Consider the following 27,912-nt stretch of genomic DNA (forward strand, 5'->3'; position numbering starts at 1 on the left):
CCTTACTAGATAAAACCCAGTGGGAAAAAAATCTAGTGAAAGAAAAAGAGTACACATATCTAATAATACGCATTATGGATGCCTCATTAAAAACCTTACAAGGAAAACCCAGTGGGACATTTCTCACTATGAGGAAAAAAGAGTACATCGCGTATTAACTCCCCCTAACGACAACATCAATTCAGAGACTGGAATCTTCGTTTTCCAAGCTTGTGCACCATCTGCTTGAAAGTTGTAGTTGATAGAGACTTGGTGAATAAATCAACAATAATGTTACTTGAACGTACCTCTTGCATGTTGATATCACCATTTTTGGGAGCTCATGAGTAGAAAAACCTTGACGAAATATGTTTTCTTTAATCTACTTTTATAAATCTTTCTTTCAAGATCAAAGATTTCTGCAAGTTTCTTACTTTAACTTCTTTAAGCAAATAATCTATTGCCTTTTGAAAACTCTTCAAGAGTTTCAATTCTAGTTATCAACTTGCATAACAATATTTCTATATGCTTCATGCATTTTGAATCGATTTAATCCTTATAAAGATTATAAAAAAGTTCTCCAAAAACTTGCACATACTTTAGATTTTGAATCCTTCATGACTTTTCATATTAATTTTGTCAAGTGTTAACATTCAATATTAAATGTATGATATATTCTAGTGACTAGAGTGCAAGTCAAATAAGTTTTACGCTTACCAAGATGCATCATTCCACTTTTCACTTGATAATTATTTCTATACAAGTATGCTTTAATAGATGTAGAATTCATATTCTCATAATCTTTTACAATATTACGCGCTATTGTATCAAAAATATCGTCAACGATATATCATTTTGTATCGATTCACAATACGACAAAACTTATTGAGATCTCATCATTTCATTATTTTTAGGTAGCTACCCCTCTCATGAGGTTTCATAAAGTGTTATGTCGTAGGCTCTCCAAGAGCACATTGTCTCTTTATTATGATCATTTTGAGTTTTTGATCCTCCCCCTTTTTCAAGGATTATTTTATTTAGAATTGATTTATCTATCATGCTTCATGTATGTCATAGACTTTAAATTTAAGGACATTCGATTGGAGTATTTACAATTTTTGTTTTGCTTCTAATCTCCCCCTTATGTTAGACAACCTAACATATATCTCAATCTTTTGGAGAATCTATATTTGTGCATCATAGTATATTCATTAATCATATATTGCACATCAAAATTATCAGATGAAAACTATTTGGTCCCTGACCATAAACCAATTAACAGAAAAATTGATCATAACTTATTGGTTTGATTCATACAATTATGTTTGTATGTAATATCATATTTCAGATCAACACATGAAACTTTATTTTCATAAGCAATGATTCACTATGTAAGACATTTAGTGTCACATCATCTTGAGTATTTGTCAATATTACCAAGATAAATCGTCTTGATTACATATTCTGAAATTATGCTCTTAACTCAATTATTTTTGCACAAACAATTTTGTAAATGTCAAACTACTGGTTGACAACAAACGCACATGTGATTATCTTATTGATGCATCTTTTTATCATATCACATGATAGGTAAACGGACCTATATTCACCTTTTATACTTTTCAGAATTTAGTGATTTAGTCCCAACTTTAGTTGATCCAATCAACTTTATCACGAGTACGAGCAGCGTAAAAAATTCTGGAAGAATCTACTAGTTTTTCAATGTATGTCCATTATTCAGTATGCACATCTTTGGGATGACCAAATTATTCATGTCAACTAATAAAATTAGTAGTACTCGTAAACTCCAAGTTTACTACGCCATGTGCCTTTTGCTTTAGTAAATTTTTGATTTACTATTTTATGAGTAAATTTCAATTTTATTACTCTAAGAGTAATTTTTAGATTTATTTCTTCTCAATTACTTTACCCTTTAGGTGAGTCGTGATTCCATCATTGAATGAACTAACTGAAGAAAATTGTGCATGTAACATATTATTTGTGCCAACATTTTTGCAAACATCAAGTTGCGAGATAATAATAGGCACACATGAGACCATATAGAAGAAACATTTATTAGGACCATTAAATATCTAAACAATCCACTAGGTGGATGACTAGGTCCACAAATATTTGTATACGTTCCTAGAACGCAGAATATTCAATCTCAACTTTCATTTATGATGGTCTCACAATTAACTTGCCTTGTTAACAAGCAGTACAAGAAAATTCACGTCTAGCATGATGGCTTATCACCTCATTCACTCTAAAAAATGGATCTGTATTTTTATCATTTATCAAAGACTCTCATTCTTCATGAATGGAACACAATCATCTAAGTACATCAAATTTTGATAACTTAGTACCTAATTTCATATTCATGTGCATCATTTAATCAATTGTCTTCTTTTAGACATTTATGCACTGCTACATTCACTTTGTGATATGGATCTGCTTTAACGAGATATATTTCATAACTAATTTTATCAAAAACTCATTATTTCCCTTAGTCATCATAATATCATCAATATGGTGCATTGAGATTCAAACTCAACGTCTTATGCCATAAACCAATGAGGGACTTGAATCCAACATCTTATCTTCTTTATTTTTATGCAATTGGATTATATTCTCAATTAAGACTCACTTTAGAACATTTAATAATATTATACAACATCTTTCAACACGAGGAAAGTTGTGATGAAAACTTTTATCATGTATCCATAGTAAGAAACATATTCTAATATAAAATTTCTAAAATTTTCAAAATTGTAGTTCACCAATATATTTGAACAAATCATATATTATTAACTTTTTTTTTCTTTGCTAATTCCAGTGGCATTATGTAGAACATTATAAATTTCATTAGCTCTTGTAAAAAGAATCAAGTAAATAGAATAAAGAAACATGCTAACCTGGCATATTGCTTTCTCTATAACGTTGTAATACTAAACAATTCAATTAATAGATCCAAAATTGATTACTCAATTTATATATAAACACGCGTCTCTCTCCTCGTACAAATCAACCAGCCAATTTCACAACTTTGGCAAAAAGATGAGTTCGGTAATATATAGCTCAATCGATATGTCTGTTGGTTAGAAACTCGTGCTGATAACGTGTTATGAAATTATATAAATGTAGAAGAAGAAAAAAGTAGGGAGAAGAGAAAAGACTTCTTATTTCTCTTGAAGTGTATTTAGGATTCATAGATCTTTTACAAATCTTTTTTATAATGAAGGAAAACCTTTATTTATAGGGAAAACCTTACTTGGTCCCCAAGTAGGATTCCTAATCATATCCTACTAGGACTCCACATAATTAGACATTCACTAAAATATAAATTGTTTATAACACTCTGGTTATTTTTATTTATTATTTATTTCGAAAGTATTTTTTTATATTTGTTATTTTTGATATTGAGAAATACAACTTTTTTATATATTTTATTTTGACCATTAAATATTTATGTTCTAAATCATTTGTCAAGGCCTAATATTAAGTATTATTCAATTAGAATAGTTTGGTAAAATACTTATATTTATGATGTCTTAATCAAAAAATAACAAAAAAATAAAAGGAAGGAGTATTATTTTTTTGTATTTTATTCTTAACATTGATTACTAATTTTTCATTTTTTAGAACTTAATATTAAATATTAATAAGATAATATAGTAAATTAGTGTATCAAATTTTAATATGACATGTAAATATGGACCAAAGGAGTACTTCTAAATTTTCAAGAAATTTTTGTCAAACAAGTAATCAAATTGCATTAAAAAAAAAGTAACAGAAATCTTCAGACCATTATTAACAAGTTTCATTGTGATATTCATGTAATGATGTAACACATTGATAGCTCCTAAGGTGACTTGATCATGGGATGCTAATTAATATGGCGCGCACATAGTTATATGATGTTCAATTTTACCGTATAACATAGAAAATTAATTTTGATCATATGCTTTTTTACCTCACTTGGCATTCTGATTTATCTTATATTCTGATTTATCTTATATAGCAATGCTTTATAAATGTATCTCTAAAGTAATTATTATGTAAAAGACTTTTAACATGGTGATTGACAGTTAAATTGTCTTTATTTAAGTAGATACAAATATGAGTTCGGAGCTTAAAAGGTGAAAAATGTTAACAAAAAATTTTAAAACGATATATGAAATTTCTTTTTAATCAAAAAGGTAAAATCACTAATGAAGTAGCGATTTTATCGGCTTGAAAAAATAAAATCGCTGCAATAGCAGCAATTTGTTAACTAATTAACTTATACAAATATATTGCAATGTTCTATATAAATGCAATTAACTCATCTCTTTTTTTGATAATCTTATGATTTTTTTTTGGCAAAGGGATAAGGTTTGATTAAGTAGGAACTTGAGGTGAATTTGAAATCAACTATTTAGGTAGAAATTGATTTTGAGGTTAATTTTTTTCTTTTGAATATATGTATTTTAGATTTTTTAAAAAGTTTGTCCTTTCTCATAAAAAAATTAAAAAGAGAACTTTTCTTCGTATATTTGGTATAAAGAGAAAGAAATTAAATTTTGCTTCTTTCTTTCTTATTTTTTGGTTCTTTAACAACAACTTAATCAATTATTTAGGTAGGATTTAGTTTGAAGTTGATTTTTTTCTTTAGAATATATGTATTATTTTTTTTTATAAAAGTTATCCTTTCTCATAAAAATTAAAAAAAGAACTTTTATTTTTATACTCGATATAAAGATAGAGAAAAAAAATTGAATTTTGCTTCTTCCTTTCTTATTTTCCGTTCTTTAACAACTTTTTGTTTAAACTTAATCTTTCAACTACATTTTTTTTACCTCTCCTCTCTCTATACATGGACAAAACTATACGATGTTTTGTTAAGAATATGGGATTGCAATAATTTTTAAAACTTAATATATAATGTATTTATCATTTAGATTATAGATAGAAATTTATTTTTGATAATTTAATCTTGGTCATTTAATTTAATTTATGACATGTGTCATTAGTCAAAGTAAAAATTTTGAAAAAATGGAGAAAAGAAAATCGAAAAGGAGACGGATCTATCTTAGCAAATGAGTGAATTGTGTTCATAAATAAGATATTTAAATATCCTAAAATATCTTATAAATTAGTATAACTTACGTAATCTCATATCGTTGAGAACTAATTACATTATTTCTCTATTTTTTTTTAAATTATAAAAATTTCTTAAAATTTATGATATTAGGATACGTTACTATACTTTCGGTTACATAGGTAAGAGATGTATTCAAGAGGAAAAAAATGAATCAGATAGAATAAGATATCCGGATATATTATTGAACTTTCGGATACAACAAGAGACATCTGAATACATAATTAAGTGAGGACTGTAATTGAGAGAGGAGAAATGTATCAAAGAGGGGAATCATGTATTCGAGAGGGTGATAGAGATGTATTAGCGAGGGAAGATTGATGATTGGAGAGGGGATTTTTGAACTTTTAAAATTGATATAAGATTTTAGAAATTATGATAAAATAAAATAAAATATTTCTTATAAATTAATCATATTTCTTTTATAAATTAATATTAACACGTTATCAAATACACATAAATAATTATTACGATATCAGTCAAAAAATATAGGGAAAACTACATAAATGCGCCATAAAATCTAAAATAATTACAATGATACTCAAATCCAAAGTAATTTCTAAAATATTCACTTATTCATAAATAATTACAGTTCATATCCTCATTCATTAAGGGTGATAATTTTCACTTAGGTGATACTAAATCGGTATCATATGTTTGTTTGTCATGGTTTCTATTTTTAGAATCAAAGTATAAAAATTTTGAGTAACATTTTAAAATACATTTTTCATCATATTAATATGCAAAAAATTGTAATTTGTAATACTTTTCGTATAGTTTTAGAATATCTAATTTTTTTGTTTAAAATATCGAATTAATGTGATCTAATTTACATTTGAAAATTAGTCAAATTGACTTTCGATAAACGCAACATGACAAACATATCCGGACGGAGGGAGTATTAGCATAATTAAGGTTAATAATTTTGCTTAATTGATACTAAATCAGTATATATATACTATATTGATATCATTAAGGTTTTTTGTTTAGAAATTATTATTACTCAATGATACTATAAGATCATCTCCAATCCAACACCAAATTTTACACTAAATCATATATCTGGTGTAAAAATTGATGTCTTGATCCGCAAGCCACACCTATTTTCACATCAAATTTGGTGTGTGAATAGTGTTACACCAAATTTTGTGTAACACTATTCAACACACCATATAACTTTTTGAATATTATAATATTATTTCATTATACAACCTTTTAATTAAACATTATATAAATTGTATGTTTTAATTAAAAATTTTGTATGATTAGTTATTTTTTGTAATATTTTTATAATATTAATATAGTATTTAAAATAATTTTTTTCAATTATGTAATGTTTATTAAATTGTATTTCATTAATGATTTCACTTTTATTTGTATTATCCATTATTATGTATAATATAATGTATAATATTTGCTAGCAATTTATATTATTTAAAAAATTATGGTACAAAGTACTTTTATATTAAACGATTATAAAAGGATATCATATGAGTTATATAAGATAATTGTTTTAGAAAGAATTTGTTTTATAAAATACTAAGAAAATATTAATGAAACAAAAAACAATAATATAATAACGAAGATCATGAAATTACTAAGTGAAACAATAATATACAATAACAAAAATCAGCCTTTATGATATCAATACAGTGTATCTATACTAATTTAGTATCAAATCATGAAATTATCATCATTAATGATACCAATACACTATATATGATACTAATTTAGTATCAATTAAGCAAAATTTACTAAATGAGATGTATAATATATTATTTAGTGGGATATGAATGTAAAAAAATAAATATATATTTATAATTATTTTGCCTTTATAAAATATTTGCTTATTTTTCCCAAAAATATATCATCAATAGTAATAATTAATTATCTTTTAGTATAATTATTCCATATGATATGAAAGATTTTTTCATGTCGAACATAAGTGTTTTTTTTCAAACTTTTAAAGTATGACATATTTTGCAATATATAAATTTATGAATCAAATTTGAAACTAAAATTCTACTAAACTAATATGTCATAGATAAACATAAAATTCAAATTACCATCCCTCCTCTAGTCCTCTCTTTCTTATCCGAGAGAACCGGCAAATATTATAAAGCATGCTGTAGCTATTTGAGAAAATAATTTTTTTCCATCTTTATTAGGAAACATCTATAGAAATTATACTTGTTTTACGTATGCACATTAAAAAAGAATACTAAAATTTTTATTGACATTAGTTAAGTATTATTAGAATTAATATTACTTAAGACTTTTAGAAAAATATATTAAAAAATACTACTTACCATTAAAAATATATATTTAACAATAATTAAAAATTAATTACTGCTAATGATCATTTTTGACTTAGTAAAATTCCAATGCTTATTGTTCTCTTGTCAATTAAATCAACATATAGATTTCAATTACTTTTAAATAGTTAATTAATTTATGTTTTCACATAATCAAAATGATAAGTTGAGGTTTTTTTTTGTTGCATTGCAGGGCTTTTTTACTGGTGACGATTTTAATATAAATTATTTCCATATCAACATTAAATTTGAAATATCTGATTAAAAATAAAACACTCTCATCAATGCATCATAATCCATATTAATATAATAAATTAAGTTAATTAGACATACATAGCGAAAAGTGTTCTGCTCGATGGATATTCTCTTATTATTAGAAAATAAAGAATTAACGATCGAATTTTTTTTATTGCTCAACAAGAAAAGTTCGTTAGTAATTTTATTCAATGAGAATCACCGATAGTATCTTTGTAATGTCTCCACATTTAGCTTTCAAAGCGTCAAGTAAGTAGTTGGACACGTGGATGATGACTGTTTTTTCCGTTACCTTCAAATCCAAAAAATAATATAGGGGTGGATGGGGCCTTAGGACACTTTTGCGAAAGATAAGTAAATCTATCTTTGTAATAGACTCATTTTTGTCGAGAAAAAATGCGCGAGTACTTGGACTATAATCGAAATTTCAGATATAAATTTTAGTTAAATTAAAGTATTATTTTTTAAATTTATTTTTTTTATAATTTTGTACATATTTTATCTTACGTGACATATTCTCTGACTCCATGCAACTGAGACGCGAGGGAGATATTCTGATACCACGTAAGCTAAAAATATGAACAAAATTACAAAAAAAATAAATTTGAGAATTAATACGACATTAATTTAGTTAAGATGCGGTTTTAAAATTTTATTTTCCATATTTGTTACTATAGTTTATCAAAATTTAATACTCCGCGTAAGTGGTATTTGAAAGCTGTATGCATTGTCTAGAAATCTGTCAAAGTCACACATTCAATCAACGAAGGCTATCAATTAGCAACCACAACCCTACTGTTTCATATAAACACGAAACCCAGAAACAATTGATGAATTTAAACAATACGTCACATATTTAATTTGTACTTCTTACAATATATTTATACAACTAATTAGTTACGCAACAAAAAGATAATGTTGGAAGTATATGTATGTCCAAATCTCTTTATTGATATTATCTATTATTGTATATATACATGTTAGATAATGTCAAATGTGTATTGATTATAATTATTTTTGTACTATTGAAAAAAGCTAAGTAAATTATTTAAAAACATTGATAATTAATTACGATCTTCAATAATAGCCTAATGATAACATGTCTTCCTCCTCTATAAGTTTGACAACTTACCTCAAATATCCCAACCCTAATTTATTTTCCTTCTCAATAAAAGCCTATATTTTCGCAATATATGTAATAAAATATAATTACCTCCCAACTGTAAAGTCCTCCTATGGTAAGCCTTCTGTTAAAGAATGACAAAGAATGAATTATTAATAAGATGGGTGAACTCCTTGTAAGGCTTGGACAATTCTCCTCCAGCTAGCTTTTGGGGTGTGAGTTAGGCTAAGACCTAATTTTACATGGTATCAGAGCAGGGCCCGTCTCACCGGATGTTGGGGTTCCCAAAATTAAAATTGTTCACGCACCAGATGCTAAGCACTGGGCGTGAGGTGGAGCGTTAAAGAATGACAAAAGTCCTATATCGTGATTAATGAGATGGATGGACTCCTTATAAGGCTTGGACAATCCTCCTCCCTTTGAGCTAGCTTTTGAGGCTTAAAACCTAATTTTACCCCTTCCATGTTGAAAGTTGAAAAATGGACGAACTTTTGACTTTGCACCGATTGAGTGTCAAAACATCCTACTAATTGACACTCAAATTTTTTCAACAAATTATAAGCAAAGGAAAAGCCCATAATTTGTGTGTGGGAGAACTTTTCTTTGTAAAAAATATTTATTTGTCTTCAAAGCACCTTTATTAATTAGGATATACTTCACAAAAACTTTCTTGGGAAAAATAAAAAAAAAACATCCAAACACATCTCCAAAGTATTTTTCCTAAATATTTTAAAACAAAACAATTATTATTTTTTTTCAAAAAAGTTGCACAATCGCGTGTCTGCATTGTAAAAAAAGAAAAGGGTAATCTTTTACATTAAATCTAGTTCCTTCAAAATAAGATATATACCAATCGTTCTAAAGACACAACTAGAGTGGCTTATTTTAATCACCAAGTGAATACTAACTTATTGTTGCAACAAAGTTCACGGTGCAACTATCACTGTATCGTTGTTTTTTAATTGTCATATGGTATTTTTGACGGTTAATTAACTAATTTTTATAATAAAATTTTAAATATTTAAAAATTACATAAAAATATTAAAAATTATAAATCTTTTCATATTATATTTTATAATATTAATTAAAATTTATAGTGAAAGTATAAATAAAAAGTCTAGGGTGATTTCTTTTCTTTTAAGAAAAAAAAAACAGAAAGGATAAATGGAGAAAACAAAAGTAAAAAAAAAAAAAAAAATAGAAAGTGGTGGTGGAAAATACCTCCATAAAATATGGGGTGATGAGAGGAAAAAGAAAGCTTATATGGAAAGAAAGAAGAAGATTCAAATTAACCCCAACTAAAAGATTGGTTAAAATAAAATTCCAATTTACGATCGAAAGCCCTTAAATATCGCATACTTTATAGGCCACTTAATTAATAATCTCCTTTCATTTGATTTGTCTGACTTGTTCACAAAATTGAGTCCTTTTGTAGTGAACAATAGAAATGGAGTCAATTATACTTACTAGAGAGAAGAATATTATTAATCCCAACACACAAGAATAACCAAAAGTTTCTTACTAGCCACAAGCTATCCTAACCTTAATGATCAAGTCAAGGAATGAATTTTTCTCTTCTTTTATACCACTTTTACTTTTTATGTTTTGCCTCAAAAATATTCAACATCATACTATATCATCATCATGCCAAAATTACATGGAAGGGTTCTTCTTCCTTTCATTCTTTTATTAATTTCCACTAATATAATTGCCCAGAAATCTCTTGTATTTGGCTTCATTGATCGCGATCAAATTTCAAAAAGACCTGATCCTCTCAGACATTTTAAGTCATATAATGGGAGTTATAATCTTGGTGACAAGCACTATTGGGCTGTAAGTTTTTATTTTTTATGATGAGATTAAATTTTTTTAAAAAAGGGAATTAGCTGCTGATTTGTTTTTTTTTTCTTTTCTTTGTTTGTTTATCAGTCTGCGGGTTTCACAGGCATACATGGATATGCAATTGCTGGGATTTGGTTGTTAGTTGGTTTGGGTTTTGGAAGTTACATGATTTTTAAGTATTTTCATGCCAATTCAACTACTTCAATGATTGAACATTCGCCTTCGTATTATATTTTGATGTTCTCGCTGGTTGTTCTGTTTACAATTCTTGCCATGTAAGTGCTTTTGCTTGCTTAATTTTTGGTAACACTACTATTTAAATAAACATGTGCTCTGTTCCTATAGGAAATACATTAAGCAATCATGTCATATCAATCAACAAATAAGTAAAAAGCGTATAATCTCACAAAATAGTACTTTGGGCATTCCCTTATTTTTACAAGGCATAATACATAAGTTAAGCGCCATGATAACTCTATTACCTTTAACTTTGCGTGTGCACAAGTAGATATTTAAAATTATAAAAATTTGAAAAAATAGACACATTCATCCTACATAGCACCCGACATTGCAATTTTGCATCCTACGTGTATATGCCATGTAGGACACATGTGTTTACTTGTGCACAATCAAAGTTGGACGACACAATTATCCGCTGAAAACCAAGTTAACGGTCATATTTATATATTATGGTTTTTCATAACAGTAAGCTTTCAAAGAGGATTATGATTTAGAACTCATAAACTAAAAAAGAATCTTAGCTCCACCTCTAAATCAAACACATTTTATTGTCCCTATCTTATATTGATGAGGATTAGTGACCTATATATAGGAATAAAGCAATGGAGTACTACAATATTTGATATGTCGTTTATGGCTAAGTTTGATAAGAAAAGACTGACTGATGTGTCTACTACTTTTTGTTTTGTTTGGAAGAGTTGCAAGCTGCGTTGCTTTGGCTGCAAACAATGGTTTTGAACATAGAGTAGAAAGGCTTCGCCGAACAATTTTTGATGCTGGTGGTGATACATGTCAATCCATCAGAAGGGTAATAAAGGTTTTGCTAAGTATGCAAACTCTTTTAAGCCCTTATAATTTTCAGGCAGAGCAGACGTTGAACATGACAACCCATAGGCTTCGAAGAGGATCTGTTACGATGCAACAGTTTATTGACAAAACCCAACACACAAGCAAGGAAGCAATTCGAACTCTGTAAGTCACTGGGCTATGCCATTGTGTCAGTTCTTATGGTTAGTATCAAATTTTTATCCTCGTTGAAAATATGCTCCGTTTTGTTGCAGGTATGTTGCAAATATTGTCGTTGTCACTGTCAATTTAGTGCTTTTGATTAGTGCATTAGGTGAGATTCTGTCACACAATGCATCATTATCTTTTAGAAAGTATTTTCATGTGTATAAAACTAGAGATTCTGTGAAATTTGATAATCTTATATGAGTTATAAGCTATTACACGATTTCTACTTTTTCTAGCTGTCTTCTTGCTTTTGATTTTCCTGTATAGTCAGTTCCTTCTAACGTATGTTTAAATCGATCATCAATGTCATGGTTAGACTAATGGAATGCTGCTTTGGCTCAGTTTTACTCATTTGGCACTGGCCTCTTGGATTTATAATGTAAGTAAGATTTTGATACTTCTGTTTGACATAGAATCGCTTTTATATTCTCAAAGCCTAATTAAACAGCTCTTATTAACTACTAGAATAATCCTCTGCTGCTGGATTTTGACAACTCTGAGTTGGGTGCTGACTGGTTTTGATTTCTTTTTCCATACGTGAGCACAAATTCTTCTCTTCCTCTCAGTAATTCAGCTTAATTTTTCATTTTATACGCCGTAACTTTAGCAAATGCTGATGCAGCTTTGCAGATGACACTTGCTCAGCTTTGAAGGACTTTCAACAGAATCCTCAGAACAATAGCTTGCAAATTATACTTCCCTGTGCAAATCCTGGAACTTCTGACAAAACGTTGGAGCAGATTGGCGCCACGGTTCATAATTTCATTACTCAGGTACTGTTATCTATAATATACAAGAAACAAGGATAGGAGCTTACATATATTCTTAGCATTATCTTTGTGTTTTCGATTTCCAGCTTAATTCTAAGCTGAGAGAGGTACAAGGATTAGGATTAAATGATATCGGGGAAAATAGCGTAGGAACAATTTGTGACCCCTTCTCTGGTGCACCTAATTACAGCTTCACACCTGATCTGTGCCCAAAGGATACTATCCCAATTGAAGATCTGAAATATGTAAGTTACAAGCTTTAACATACTGAACATATATAAGGATCTTTATGTCTCATGTCCAGTGAAAATTTGGAATTTTTTTTTAATGTTTGCCTGTAGGTTCTGTCAAAAGTCACATGTTATGAAGGAAATTCTTCAGGAAATTGCGCGGGTGAAGGAAGATTCATTCCACAGGCCTCATCTGTGATATTATTCGCTTATACTCAATCTATTCAAGACCTGATAGAAATATTCCCTGATTTGCTGAGCCTAAGTCAATGCTCCAAAGTAAAACAAGCATTCGCCAACATTTTACAGTACCAGTGCAGGCCATTTAGACGTTCAGCACGAGTACTATGGTCATCTATGTTGTCACTCTCCATTCTCATGATACTTTTAGTACTAACATTGATAGTAAAAGCTCACCAAGAAACTGGAAGAAGCTTTGATACATGCTCCATTACTCCTAAAAAAGTTGAAACAATACCAAAAACCTTGCCAGATTGCAGTAATTCTGCAGACAATGTACAGAAAATGTAGATGCTTTGCATTTTTTTTTCTTTTTTTGTAGTTATAGATGGAAGTATACAGTATACCCATTCCCCTGAAGTCGTAAGACGCCAAAAAAATGGGGGTTAAGTTATAGAAAATAGAAATAGAGAATTCTTACTAAACTTGTACTTGATATATTGTTCTTGTCATGTACACGACTTAATAACTGTGTACATATTTGACATGAACAGTGATTGATGGATACTAGAGGCTAACTTTGGCCTTGTAAATTTGCTCAATTTGTGACACTATTCTAATTGGTTTTAACTTAGTCTTTCCGTTGAATTGGTCTGTTAGTGTTGGTGAAATTTTAAAAGATACTTATTAGTAATTACTAATTAGGATTCTCGATGTTGCCTTGCTGGTGGAAATGAGCGAACACTTGTAAAAAAATTAACTCGCATAATCACTCTATGAATCTGCATGAATTAAATTACCTAATACATCCTCTGCCAAACAAATTTGAAATGTTGAAATCAATGTAAAATAGTTAACAAAAAATAGAAGTGATTTTAATAAAAACTGATATTTGAAATGTTGAAATCAATGTAAAATATTTATTATATAAGATAATAAAAATAATTTTGATAGTGTAAAAAATATTTATGCAATTCTTGGATATTACACCCTCCGTCCCTATTTACTCGTTCATATTTCCTTTTTTTAGTTGTTTTTATTTACTTGTCAATTTTGACAAATCAAAAAAGGACATTTTTTTTTCTATTATACCTTCATTTAATTTTTTTAAATTTTTTTCCAAGTTTTAATTCATCCTTTTTGAAACCACAATTAATAAGGGTAAATTGTAGCTTACTTATGCTAATTATTGCTATTTTAATGTGTGTTATTTGTAAAGTGGACAGCTAAATATGTGTGTTATCCCACAGTCCCTATTTATTTGTCCATATTTCCTTTTATATTTGTCCCTATTTACTTGTCCATTTTAACAAATCAAGAAAGAATAACAATTTTTTTCCTAATATGCCCTTATTTAATTCTAGAAAATTTCTAGTACTACTAAGTTGTAATGCATGCTTTTTGGAACCAGAAGATACATTTTTTATATTTGGGGAGCTGCATAATCTTTTAAGGTAAAGATAAAATTATAACTAAGCTATGATAATAATTGGTACCTTAATATGTGTGTCACTTCTAAAGTGGACAACTAAACAGGGACAGAGGGAGTATTTTCTCAAAATACATATGATGATTGATGACAAATATGTTGGCATATATACCATTAACCATAGAATAATTAGAGTAAAACTTACCCGTACTGGATGTATACATCAATCCAATACATGCATGTGTTTTACTTCATTAAATCACATAATAATAGAAATTGCACTAATTTGATATAAACACTCAATGCGGATTAGTTTTTTTCGAATAATTATTTATTCAGTTTTGTAAAAGTTTTAGTATAACATATATTCATTAATAGTGTCTATTTCCTTATAACATAGCATGTGATTTAGTGTATAGTGTTTTGGCTTATTAACAAATGATTAAATCATCGATTCTTATAAGTGTAAAGCTTTTTTGTTCACAATCTAAGATGAAAATTAGACATATCATCTTTATAATTGTAGCACAAGATTATATATAATTTATCTTATTTATGGGAACGCTATAGTTTCAAGTTCTTGTGCTAATGCATTTTGTATGTATTGAACGAGACCAAGCATAGATAGTTTCTTTAGACTGACTGACAAAAGCATATACTCTAAACTGTTAAATGTGCTTATATCTTAATCATGAAATAACCATTATGATCTGTATATATTGATTATTATTTTGATTTATTAAAAGATGAGACTAGGAGATGAGTAATATTCTGGTAGATTGGATGATCATAATATATATTGATGAAATCATAAGTTAGTTGATTGAATTCATATCTTGATATTTTAGAGATTGACGATATGCCTTTTTGAGAAGTTTATAAATTTTTATTGTGTCAAATCTTGTAAGTTGATTTATGATCCAACACATAAAATAAGTTAAATGTTTAATAAGAAATTTCAAAATGTAATTGAAGGACTACAATTACAAATTTCTAGTAGAATAATTTGTAATTTATTCTTGTAATTAAATAATTTAAATTAATTATTGAAATCATTTACAATATTAGAAAGCCTCATAATTAGTTTTGTGGTTCTTACATATTTAACTAGAAATGAGAATACTAATTCTAGATTAAAAAAAAAGGGAAAAAGAATGTGACTTTGTGATTGTTGAAAGTAACATGAATTTTTCTTCTCCTTGAATAGGAAAAAAAAAATTCTATAAGTAGGATTTCTTCAAAGCTAAAGAAATATTAATTTTCTTATAATATTTGCCTATTAAAGTATCACGATTGAAGACTGCATATCTGTTATCTCACTTTGTAGATTAACTTGAGTATCAGTCTAATTTGTGATTCACTCTTAAAAGTATATTTATGTTTCAAAAATTTTATCTATTTTTTATAGATGTTTTAGCATAAATATATTATTTATTATTTATGTAAAAATTCTAATATCTTTTCGTTGCGCGTACAATTTTCTAACCAAATATATATATAACGAGCAACCTCGTTGACCGTGGAAAGCCGGACACCTAATATTGGTTGGCTTGGCTGCCATTTCCTTATATGCTAAAGCAGGCACTTGAGCAGAAATAATTGAAAAATGATTAAAGTTTACGCATAATATAATACTCACGTTCCTTGAAATTAAAGGATCACCACAAATAAGATTTCAAATAAAATTATTTTAAACTCTTTAAATTTTTAATCTTGAATCTATTTTTGTTGGTGATATTAATATATTTGCCAACACAAAATTACGCTCTGTCTTACAAAAACTAAACGCTTACTTTTTTATTTGTTCAAGTTAAAAACTTAATAAATAATTTTATATTTTATTTTGATAATATGTCGAATTAGAACCAAAAAAGTAAAAATAAATGAGGGAGTAATGAAAGTGAAGGTAGATAAAAGATCTCACGAAAACATTAATGAATTGAATGTCGTCTTAAATATTTTGGCCATCCGTCATCAGTTTTCCGTTGGCTATCTACTCAACCTTGATCATCTCAAACGGCCAACAAGCATGTCTTTAATAAGTAAATTTTACTTTAAAAAATTAATTTTTTTATATTCAACTTCACATTAAATATTTTTTTTAATCTGTTTAAAAAAGAATGATTTATTTTTTTTGACAATCCTTTAACTTTAACACGTGACATGTTTAAGATCACAAGATTAAAAGACATTTTGATATATTTGACATAATTTTAATTTGAAACCACATAATTAATTTTCTTTTCTTTTTTTAAATTCTGTTCAAAATCAAATTACGTTTTTTTTTTTTAAACGAAGAGAGTAACTTATTTATTCTTGTACTTCGACAAGTGTTGGCTGTTGCGATACAAGTCAAGTATAGTTAATTATAAACAATAATGGAACAGTAATTGACGAGTTAATCCCCACCAGACAGCTAAGGACCGGTTTAATTTAAGGGTAGACATTAATAATGTGTGTGAGAATTTGTTCAATTCTAATTAGATGTATATTTGATTTCCATTAGAGTTTTTGAATTTATTCTAATTTTAACCTTTTAACTTATGTCTGATATTATATTCTCTTAAAAAAAGCCTCTCAAATATTTCACAAATTCAAATCATAAATATCTTATATTAGTTTGTAATTTATTTTCTATCCATTTAAAATCAGAATTTGTTCACTGTAACACCAGAAGAAAGTGAAAAGGAAGTGCTGTGGAGAGAGAAAGAGAAGGAGATCGGAGAAGTAAGCTTAGATAGGTGGAATTTAGGGGGCCAAGGGAAGATCTTTGGTCTCAAGTTATCATCATTATTAACATTCCAAGATCCAATAAACAGCTTATTCTATAACCTTTTTCTACTCCTTAACCCTTATCTTCCCCTTCAATTTGGTAGGTTGGGGCAAGATATTGCAGAAATTAACTTTTCAACAGCTAGTTAAGCAGCTGATCTTGAGGGGAACTTCATATGCGCAGAACTTGATGATTAGCTCAACTGACTGAGCAACTTCGATTGAAACATATGTCGAGAGATTTCGTTCAATCTTCAGTTTGGTTGTTTTCGGGTAAGCTTGTTTCCACCCACTTTTACCACAATTTGACTCTTATACTTCCCCTTTTTCTTCTTCCTTTATGAGAATTAAACTATTTCAATTAACTGCCTTGCATATTTTTGTCAAGACTTTGTGGGCTTTTTGCTGATAAAGGTTCACAAACTGTGGATCTTGAGCTGGTCAATGCTGAAACTTTTGCTTTTATGTTAATTGATAGTCAAGATCATAGAGGATTGCAATTGCATCGTAACAGACAATTTGTGTAGATAGTTTATGTTTTTCTTGTGATAAAGTTGCAATCTCTCGGTTGATATTGAGAAGCACATTGTAGCAGCAGGGATTGAAGTTGGAGTTTAAGCTGAGACTTATCTCAACTCCCACAAAAAACGATAAAGAAGAAGATGCAAACCTTAAACCTTCCAAACATTCTATGTGCGGTTTATACTTCAATAACTTTAGTAGGGGGATTGGCCTCTATTTTATAGAGGGCCTACCCATCACAAAGTTATAGGTGAAATGGGTCTCAACTCACCTATATGTAATTGGGATTAAGGTTTATGTTTTATTTAAAACTTGGACCATGCCGTATCCTTTCAAGCTATAGTCAATGTAGAATTGAATTCTGACAATCTAATCAAATATTCTGTTATAAGCGATTAAGAAGTTGTGTATGCTCAATCATAAACATGTTCCATTTGTTTGTGTCTTTTGTTGGTGCTCAAGAAATCTGCTAGAGTGATTTGATTGTGCATGTATGATATTGTCGGCAGTCAACTATGATGGAGTTATAAACTTCAGAAAACTTGATTTAGTCATTTCTCTGCTTGTTGATACAAGTTACACAGTTTCATTTATTACAAAATATTTACCTTTACTGAGAGAGATGTGTGGGTACATTCAAACACAAGTACGTATTGTATATGCTCCACATAAACTGGCTATAGTTCTGAGTCTCCATTGGTTTGATTTTCTTTACTGCAGCATTACATTAAGATAAAAAGGGAACAAAATGAGGTTGAAGAACAAATCCAGGAATCTAACGACTATACGTTGCTATCCAGGACGCAGATGCTCATTTTCAGTTCTCTTATGGAGTATAGTCGGTTGCCTTGTTTTACTTAATCTATATTGCTTTATTTTCGAAAAGGATGCACCGCATGGGGGTGCACACTTACGTATTAACCAGCACCAACACTTTCGTGAGCTTGAAGAGGTTGAGGAGGATAATATACAGATGCCACCACCAAGGAAGCGATCCGCACGTGCTGTCAAACGGAAGCCTAAGCGACCAACCACCTTGATTGAAGAATTTCTTGACGAGGCTTCGCAGCTAAGGCATGTCTTTTTTCCTGGTCTAAGAACTGCAATAGATCCTTGTAGGAGTTCTGGAAATGATACCTATTATTATTACCCTGGAAGAATGTGGTTGGATACTGAGGGAAACCCCATACAAGCTCATGGGGGAGGTATTCTACACGATCAGAGAACAAAAATGTATTATTGGTACGGTGAGTATAAAGATGGGCCAACGTATCATGCTCACAAAAAAGGAGCAGCACGAGTAAGTCCTGGATTTCATACACTTTTATAGGTGAATAACTTGTATGTAATTGTTTTCTCTTTATTTAAATTGTTGTTCTGCGTCTTGTAACATAAAGAATTCTGTGCCCCTCCTCTCTTCTCTCCAAGTGTATATACAAGTGAATAGGTATTGGAGCAGGGTTGGAGGCACGCGTCCGGAATATTGTGTGATAAGAATGTGTCATGAAGGCTTAAAGGTAAGTTCTATAGAGTTGTGGTTAGACCTATATTGTTATTGGGGCAAAGTTAAGAACACACACCTTTAGAAGATAAAGGGTGGTAGAGATGAGGATGCTCAGATGGATATGTGGACATTTTAGGAGAGATAAGATTAGAAACGAAGTTATACAAGACAAGGTGTGGGAGTGGCTCCGTTGTGGACAAGATGACAAAAGCAAGACTAAGATGATTCGGGCATGTGATAGGAGATGAAGTGGTGTGTCCGAGGTTGGCTATGACAGGTTTTAGGAGAGATAGAGATAGGCCGAAAAAGAACTAGTGGAAGTTGATTAGACGGAACATAACATATCTTCAGCTTACCGAGGACATATTCCTAGATATGAAGGTATGGAAGTCAAGGATTAGATAGAAGGATAGCAGGTAACTGAGTGTTATAGTACTTTATGTGGAAGAGGAAGGGGTTAGTCTCCTCTTCTCATGTTCTCCTTCTTTTGTAGTATTATTTAGTATTTGTGTATCTTATTCTTCAATTGTATTACTATATACTTCTTCATTTGCTCCGTCTATCTTGCTATTTTTTTTTTTTTGTTATTTTCCTTCCAATCCTGCTTTCATTACATTTCTTTTGAGCCATCGGAAACAACTTCTCTACTCCACAAAGGTAGAGGTAAGATTTGTGTATATTCTACCCTCCCAAGACCCCACTCGTGAAACTACAATGGGTATGTTGTTGTTTTCTCATAGTGTACTCTTAATCAACGCCTCTTTCCCTGTTTTGGATGAGTATCTCATTTGCCAACCTGCAAGCCTCCTTTGGGTTCCGACTGGAATAAATGATACCAAAATGTTGTCTTTGAATTCTGGAACTTCTCTCATCGACTGGAATAATCTCATATTCCTTTTCATTCCATGTAGTCCAAAAATGGCATGGTAGCTAAAGTTTTTTAAGCTACTTTCCTCTCCTTGCCCTTCAACTTCAGTTTCTAACTTTATCTTCAGTGTACCCGATCAAAGTCCAATAAGGAGGACACTATCACCAAAGCTGTGAGGCTACTGTACATTGTAAAGTTAAATGATTAGCAACCTCCTGTTACCCTCCTTGTACAGACTACACCAAATACCAATAATCGATTTCCTCTTTCTAACTTCTAAGTCTGTTTTGCAGTAAGAATTGTATCCACCATAACCATGTGAAGAAAGTCGCTTTCTTCCTCACATGTCCATATCCTCTTCCATCCTGTCTTATTTGGCACCCTTGTTTGTGATAGACTTTGCTAATTGGATCTCACTGAAAATGTTCTGTAGAGGCCATGTTGAACACATTACATGACAATGCTCTTTTTTTTTTTTAGCTGTAAATATCTTCCTGTATTTTGTATCGAAAAAAAATACAAGAAAAAGATCTCAATGAAAATGTGTTGGTTCCTAGCCCCTTCCCTACCATTTATCCTACTCACCTTCTGCTATAGTGTAACTGAATTGTTTTCATTGGACACTTCCTCCCATTCCCTACCCCACAGTGACTTAACCAACCAATCAGCGGTCGATTACCAAATAAACAATCTTAAGCAGTTTTGTAAGACTTTTGTACACTTGAGAAGCATTTGGAAAATCATTTGAGCATGAGTGCCTCTTAAAGGGACATTGTGGTGTCAACCGTCTTAGATGAGTGACCTAATGGGGTGATCTCTTAGATATCAGGCTTGATACAAACATTGGCACTGTATCATATGCATAGAGATAAATGAGCTGTTCTTTATATTTATGTATAGGTTATGAGACATTTCCTTGGTTCCTAGATTAATGATTACTCGTCCATTATCTAGATTGGTTTTGCTTTTTTGGCTAAGGGTGATTTATTCTTCATCTTTGGAATTAGTTTTAGCTTTAATTTTTCGGCTTTTCATCCCTATTCTGTTATTCTTTCAGGTTGATGTTATCGGTGTTGGTTGCTATTCATCCAAAGATTTGTGGACTTGGAAAAATGAAGGAATTGTTTTGGCAGCAGAAGAACATAATGAGACACATGATTTGTACAAGTTAAATGTACTGGAGAGGCCAAAAGTAATTTACAATGAGAAGACAGGTAAATATGTAATGTGGATGCATATTGATGATACAAACTACACAAAAGCTTTGACTGGCGTAGCCATAAGCGACCTCCCCACTGGTCCATTTAATTATCTGTACAGTAAACGGCCCCACGGATATGAAAGCAGGGATATGACACTCTTCAAAGATGATGATGGTGTTGCATACCTCGTTTACTCCTCAGAGGACAACAGTGAGCTTCATATTGGTCCACTTAATGAAGAGTACATGGACGTGACCCAATCCATGAGAAGGATTCTTGTTGGACAACACAGGGAAGCCCCTGCTTTGTTCAAACATGAAGGAACCTATTACATGATCACGTCAGGTTGCACTGGTTGGGCTCCGAACGAGGCCCTAGCTCATGCAGCTGAATCAATTATGGGGCCATGGGAGACCATTGGAAATCCGTGCATCGGTGGGAACAAAGTTTTTAGAGAAACAACTTTCTTTGCTCAGAGCACATTTGTGCTTCCTTTGCCTGAGCTACATGGTTCCTTTATTTTTATGGCAGATCGGTGGAATCCAGCTGACTTGAAGGATTCAAGGTATGTTTGGTTACCTTTAAGAGTATCGGGGCCAGTAGACCATCCTCTTGAGTACAATTTTGGCTTCCCCTTATGGTCCAGAGTGTCTGTTTATTGGCATAAAAGATGGAGACTTCCTTATAGATGGCAGGAAATAAATTGAGTAGAGGAATCGAAAATCATTTGTACAAATATGTTTTTTCAACTTTTGGGTTTTCTAATAATTTTTCCATAGTTGTGCTGTAGCATTCTTTTTCCTTCTTCACCATAAAGATTAGTCAGTACCATGCAGAATCACAATAGGTGTAAATTGTTTAGATCATGAACGGTAATAATGTAATTTTTGAGTTGGGATGTGTGTTCTCGAGTGAAAACAAACTCTAAAGCTGGAAACTAACTATATCCCATGTTTTGGTTTGAGGTATTAGCTAATCCGACCACTATTTATTTACTACTTCATGTAGAATGTGCGATAAAATAATCATGAGATTAGCTAAACCATCAAACCAAAATGAGATAAAGTTTATACCATCCCACCAACCAAACGACCCGGAGTGAACAATCTCAACGTCTCATTTTTCTTGTTTCTTTCGTTTCGTTTTCCTTGTGCTAAAACGGTGTAAGAATTGCATTTTAAACAAAACAAAGCAATAAATAAAGAAATAGAACATAATCCTAATTAATAAGCACCTTTGTTTATCATTCTCCTTTGTAAATCGGAGAAGACAAAATATATTTCTTCGAATTTTTATCCATGAGTAGTTGTGCAGTCGCTCTCTGTCGAATTAATTACTTATTAAATATCTATTTTTGGGTAATAAATCACTTTCAGATTGTGTAGCACTGCAAATTACATAATAAAAGAAGATAATATAAAGACTTTTTTTCTTCATCAGATACCTAATTAGACGCAACATTTTTCACACTTCTCTTTCTTTCTTTCTTTTTTTTCTTTTAAAAAAAATGTAGTAAATCTTAGATAATTAAATTCCTTTCCTTTAATGCAGGTGAAAAACTGACAAGGATCTATCAACCTTTTATGGGCGGTCACCCACCTTTACGCAAATATATATATTTTTAGGCTATCGTTTATGTTTTGTTTTTATATTATAAAAATGGCATAAAATATTCACTTGAAAAATTATCTTTTTCCTATCGACATTTAACTCAAAAGTCTTATGTTTTCTCCTATATTATTCGACAATACAACCTTATTAAGATAAAATATTAAATTATCATCTAACATTTATAATAATTTATTAAAATTTTGATTGTAATCTAATGTTTCCTCGTAAAGATTTCTGATTTGCTTAAAAGAAAACTATACAACAATCAAAATTGTTAATAAATTAGAATAAATAGAAGGATCATTTACTTAATAATCGTCCCTAACAAAATCAACTTGCTACATTTTAATCATCACGATAAAATCTTGATTGATTTTCGATCATCATAAAATATATAAAGTAGCAGGTCCCCTTTATGTAATAAAAGAGAATCAAATAAAACCAAATCATAGACAAAACAGCAGCAAATGAGACCATGCTTTTGATAAATCAATATATAAAGAAAAAGCCCACCTAAATGAAGTTCTTACGTTTTTTTTTTTAAAGAAAAAGTTGAAAAAGGTGGAGGGGGCAGGTCTTATCAAAAGAAGTTCCCACCACTTGCCACTATAACTATTACTGAATGAATGTTTGTTTGTAGTTTGCTTTCTTTGTTTTAGTGGGCCAAAACCCAAAAGTAGTCATCCACTTCAGAAGCCACAAGTTCATTTTACTTATGTGGAAGGAGGCCATCAAGTGGTCTTAAAAAGTATGGAGAAAAATATATAGGAAAGAGACCATATCTATCTATACAGCGTGCAGGCCACTTATGTATAATTCTATTAATGTATATACTTTGTTTATTATATCACTAAAGACTAAACACCTTTTGTTAGATTCCCAAACTTAATGGCCGTCCTAAGATTCTATGGTCCCAAACAAAGATAACGACCCCTTTTTTTCCACCCTACTACTACTCTTCAAGTACCCCTATGATCATGTTCTTGTATTTGTCTTCTATTTTTTAAAAAAACAACGATAATATCCAGACTAGATTGTGAACATCACGATTATCTATCAAATAGTCTTACAAGCACCTAAACATTCTCCTCTCACTTTATTGACTAGCAAGTTGCAACGGTAGTCTTCATTATTTCTTTACTTTAGTTAAAGACCATCAAACATCTATGCTTATATCATCATTTGGAACCTATTACCTACTCCATCAAGATACAAATTTAGACCAAACACTTGACAAATTTCAAGAACTTTGAGAAGCTTTAATGTTTCAAGAAGATCATGTACATTGGCTATTTGTCCTGTTGTTCTCCTAGTTAACCATAAAGACAATAGAATCCAGATGGAGTACTTTTGTGCATTACTCTTTAACACAATATTGGCATTTTGTCAATCATCCATGATATGACTAATGGATGTATTAGCAGGAAAGACATATTATTTGGCTAATCTGTTGGATGTATTAGCAAGAAAGGCATAGTTTAGTTTGGATTATACTAACCAACTCCTCACAAAAGGGAGAATTATTATCACTTAATTAACGATAACCACCGCCATATAAATTATACACATATTAGTGCAATTTAACCACAACTCAAATCATATAAACGATCCGTGTAACTTATGGGTTCTCACTTGGTATCATAGATAACTTAATTGACTAAAAATAGTGCACATAACTTGAAAACAATTGGGAAAAAAAACAAATTTTCTTTTCTTGAATACTGAAATTAATCCAATGTTAACAAAAGGTTAATCATCATATCCGATAGAATTAGTATGTTACTACTAATTAAAAACTCAAAAATTCTATTCATCATTTAAAATTTAAACCAAAAAAAAAAGAAAAAAAAGCCAAAGGTACCTTTCTTGATTCCATATCCACTCCAAACAAATCCACTAATTAAAGTGAGAGCAAATAGAGAGATGTCGATGGTGACTCACCACCAATTGGTCCTAATTTAATTTTAAGGCTTCCATGCACTGGCCCACACCACCGGCTGTTCCTTCCACGACAAGAATATGCCGGCGGAATCTCCGCCACACTGTCCCATCGACCACCCATCTTTATACCTTCTCAACAAAGCTCTAACATCATCACAAACTTCATCACTATATAAAACCGGACTGAACCCTCCTGCATGCATACGATGTGACCATTTTGCCCCCGTTTCTCTCCTCTCCATTGACTCTGATGGTGGGCATGCTAGTAAATCAACAATCGAACGTCCTGCTTGTCGCTCTAGCATCAAACGTTCATTACTTGTTTTCGAAAAACTCTCGTCTAATGATTCAAAATAAACCCTAATCCATTTCAAACATTCTTGAAAACCATTAACAAAATCGAAACCATCAACGCCCACATCAAGATCAGCCTCTTCTTCAACAATTGTAACAATCCTAGGTTGTAACCTCCTAAATAATGATATCAAATAATCCCTTCGATTGCCAGCTGGCGTAACCGAATGTAACGCACCAATACAATTAATTGCTAGCGCTTCCTCTTCTTTAATATCTAACGCACCCATATCCAACTCAGACAAATTTCCCACGTGGTGAATCACGTTGAATTTAAACGGTACGCCCATAAGCCTAGCAAATTTTTCCATTCTACTACCAATCTCCTTCATTACTTTTTGCACCGACGCTGCACCTCCGCTAGCAGCTGCAACCACCGTCGTGAGGCGGAGATGCGGTGTTTCGTCGGTGCGGGTTGCTAGTGCTTCTAGTAAAGTAGGCCATTGAGTACAATACGTGTTGCTAATATCAATTATATGCAACTTCGATTCACCTTCTAACGCTTCCATAATTGCACCATTGGATGCAACGTGACCAAAAGTTGTCCAAGGGCTAACTTCCTGAAATTTCAAAACTAATTTCCTCGTTGACTCGAACGAACATGTTTTATCCGAAGCGGATAATAAGGTACGATAGCATCGTTCGCCAGAATCCGTCATACGGCTAAATAATGCTTGAAGAAAATAAGAAGCCAATTTTTGTTCGGTATCTCCATAGGGGGAGCTCAGCTCATTCAACATCCACATGAGCTGTTGGACACGTGTACTGTTCTTATCGGCTATGGCACGAGAAGTTTCTAGAAGAATGTCTGTGGCCCATTTTCCAGAAAATGAGGAAGCGAATTCGAGATTTAAATCACGTGCTGGGGAGAATTGATGATCATATTGAGATTGAGATTGATGTGTTGGGGTACTGCTTGTAGTTGTGGGTGTGGAGATTTGTTGATATTGATTGTAATGAGGAGGAGGATAGTTGTTGTGTTTAGAAGAAGAAGAAGAGAAATCATCTTCATCCATGAAAAAGTTGAAGCATTCTTCGTCTTGATGATTATGATGTGGATGATAATTGTATGTGCTGTTTTGTTTGTTAGAAGATCTAGAGCTGCTTGAAGTTCTGCTGGAGTTAAAAGAGTATTGATCAGATTGTTGTTGTTGTTGTTGTTGAAGGCTAACTAACCTAAACAAAGTATCCATTTAACACTAAAAGGGTTACGTATCTCTCTTGCCACATCAAACAATAAATGTACAAGACTAGTAGTAGTACCTTTAGTGATTTTGGTTCAAAGCATCAAGTGGAGTTGTTGGAGGAATTAAAAGCTTGACGCCTATTTACATAATTAAAGAAAGAGAGAACAACTAGTGGGCATAGAATAAAAAGATACTTACTACTACTAATAAGTACTACTCCCTCCCTACCTCCTATATTATTTTGTTTGATTTAAGAAAACTATTTTCATATTTGTTTAAATTTTTAATTGTAAAGGTAAAATATAAAATAATTAATTAATTTTATCTTGATTTAGCATATAAGACAAATATTATACAATATGGGATTGAAATAGTAAAAATTATTATTTTTTCTTTTTTTATATATCGAAGAACTTGATTAATATCGTTGATAAAGAATGGAATAGTAATAAGAATGAAATAGGGATTTGTTTTAGTTTTTCTAGTTAATCAAATGGAGTAAAAATAGTTCTTTTTTGTTTTTGCCGTTAAGAGATGGGTGATGATAGAAATTTGTCTGACAAAAAGATATCGATAGTGGTATGTATATAATTATAATAGTAATAGAAAAAAGTAGTCTATAAAAAGTGAATGAAATTAGTTGCTTTTTGATTATATATTTGATATAGACATAGAAAAGAGGGAGTAGAAGTGAGTGGGAGCATGCAGATAGATGCAGGCGTGACAAATTTAATAAAATGAGTTTTGAGGGGAAAGAGAAAAAAAGAAAAAGAAAAGCTGGCCGGCGTGCATCATCGTGATCATGATTCAACAATTTTATTAGAATCATTATGCATTATACATTATCGAACCCACCACTACCCAAAACATTATTATTTCACATTCTTTTGCCTCCTAATCCATCTTCAAAGCCTGCCAAAACAACAGTCACCAATAAAATAAAATAAAGATGAAAATTCGATACCCTCTCTTTACCTTTCTTATACTTAATATCACTTCAACTTTGAATACTATCTTTTATGTCAAAATTTTGATTAACATTTTTTTTTTTACATATTAATATAAAAAAGATTGTAACTTACATGTTATAAATTTCAAATTATGTGAATTTTGATCAATATTATTTATGGACTAATATAAGAGTGAATGGAAGGTGTACTAACATTGGACAATTAACATAAATCCAGGGCATGCTCCTTCACTTTTCTCTAAGCCCCATGAACATATACGTACATCATCACCACTATATCTAGTTACTTACTAGGTCATGCATTTTCCTAGACAATATACTTCTGCCGCGCCTTCTTGTGACAATATAATGAATCCATGGACATTAATATTTTCTCGACAGTCTACCTCTTTTAATCCATTTCACAAGTTTTCTCATAAAAAATATTTATCCTCGTACCAAACACGCCTTTACTGAAAAAGGTA

The 27,912-nt window shown here is 30.8% G+C and overlaps 3 protein-coding genes across 4 annotated transcripts; 2 read left to right on the top strand and 1 right to left on the bottom strand.

Moving 5' to 3' along the window:
* The first annotated feature begins 10,189 nt into the window (after nucleotides 1–10,189).
* LOC101262066 (uncharacterized) lies at nucleotides 10,190–13,736 on the top strand. The gene is made up of 9 exons (XM_004231877.5): nucleotides 10,190–10,645; nucleotides 10,742–10,929; nucleotides 11,591–11,866; nucleotides 11,956–12,014; nucleotides 12,251–12,287; nucleotides 12,374–12,445; nucleotides 12,531–12,681; nucleotides 12,765–12,923; nucleotides 13,020–13,736. Exons 1-9 carry the CDS (start codon nucleotides 10,457–10,459, stop codon nucleotides 13,437–13,439), a joined length of 1,551 nt encoding a protein of 516 aa, XP_004231925.2. The 5' UTR covers nucleotides 10,190–10,456; the 3' UTR covers nucleotides 13,440–13,736.
* Nucleotides 13,737–16,985: 3,249 nt separating this feature from the next.
* LOC101262370 (uncharacterized) lies at nucleotides 16,986–22,287 on the top strand. Of its 2 annotated transcripts, none has more exons than XM_010317720.4 (4): nucleotides 16,986–17,244; nucleotides 17,394–17,562; nucleotides 18,532–19,111; nucleotides 21,241–22,287. In XM_010317720.4, exons 3-4 carry the CDS (start codon nucleotides 18,560–18,562, stop codon nucleotides 22,090–22,092), a joined length of 1,404 nt encoding a protein of 467 aa, XP_010316022.1. In that variant the 5' UTR covers nucleotides 16,986–17,244; nucleotides 17,394–17,562; nucleotides 18,532–18,559; the 3' UTR covers nucleotides 22,093–22,287. The 2 variants fall into 2 exon arrangements, with proteins under 2 accessions (XP_010316022.1, XP_069150158.1); XM_069294057.1 differs by having other exon boundaries at nucleotides 17,105–17,244; nucleotides 18,612–19,111.
* A 2,396-nt stretch (nucleotides 22,288–24,683) lies between these two features.
* On the bottom strand, nucleotides 24,684–27,242 carry LOC101262675 (protein SHORT-ROOT). The gene has a single exon (XM_004231879.5). The coding sequence runs from the start codon at nucleotides 26,482–26,484 to the stop codon at nucleotides 24,961–24,963; it is 1,524 nt and encodes a 507-aa protein (XP_004231927.1). The 5' UTR covers nucleotides 26,485–27,242; the 3' UTR covers nucleotides 24,684–24,960.
* Nucleotides 27,243–27,912: the final 670 nt, after the last annotated feature.

This window comes from Solanum lycopersicum, chromosome 2, assembly GCF_036512215.1.
Source record: "Solanum lycopersicum chromosome 2, SLM_r2.1".
Lineage (NCBI taxonomy): Eukaryota > Viridiplantae > Streptophyta > Magnoliopsida > Solanales > Solanaceae > Solanum > Solanum lycopersicum.

What these genes read in the sequence shown, in the direction of transcription:
- LOC101262675 (XM_004231879.5), bottom strand. Translation starts at nt 26,484, where the DNA reads ATGGATACTTTGTTTAGGTTAGTTAGCCTTCAACAACAACAACAACAA.
- LOC101262066 (XM_004231877.5), top strand. Translation starts at nt 10,457, where the DNA reads ATGCCAAAATTACATGGAAGGGTTCTTCTTCCTTTCATTCTTTTATTA. An exon ending in GCTTTTGATTAGTGCATTAG is followed by an intron (nt 12,015 to 12,250) that starts GTGAGATTCTGT and finishes GCTTTGGCTCAG; the next exon opens with TTTTACTCATTTGGCACTGG. An exon ending in TTTGATTTCTTTTTCCATAC is followed by an intron (nt 12,446 to 12,530) that starts GTGAGCACAAAT and finishes ATGCTGATGCAG; the next exon opens with CTTTGCAGATGACACTTGCT.
- LOC101262370 (XM_010317720.4), top strand. Translation starts at nt 18,560, where the DNA reads ATGAGGTTGAAGAACAAATCCAGGAATCTAACGACTATACGTTGCTAT. An exon ending in ACAAAAAAGGAGCAGCACGA is followed by an intron (nt 19,112 to 21,240) that starts GTAAGTCCTGGA and finishes TTATTCTTTCAG; the next exon opens with GTTGATGTTATCGGTGTTGG.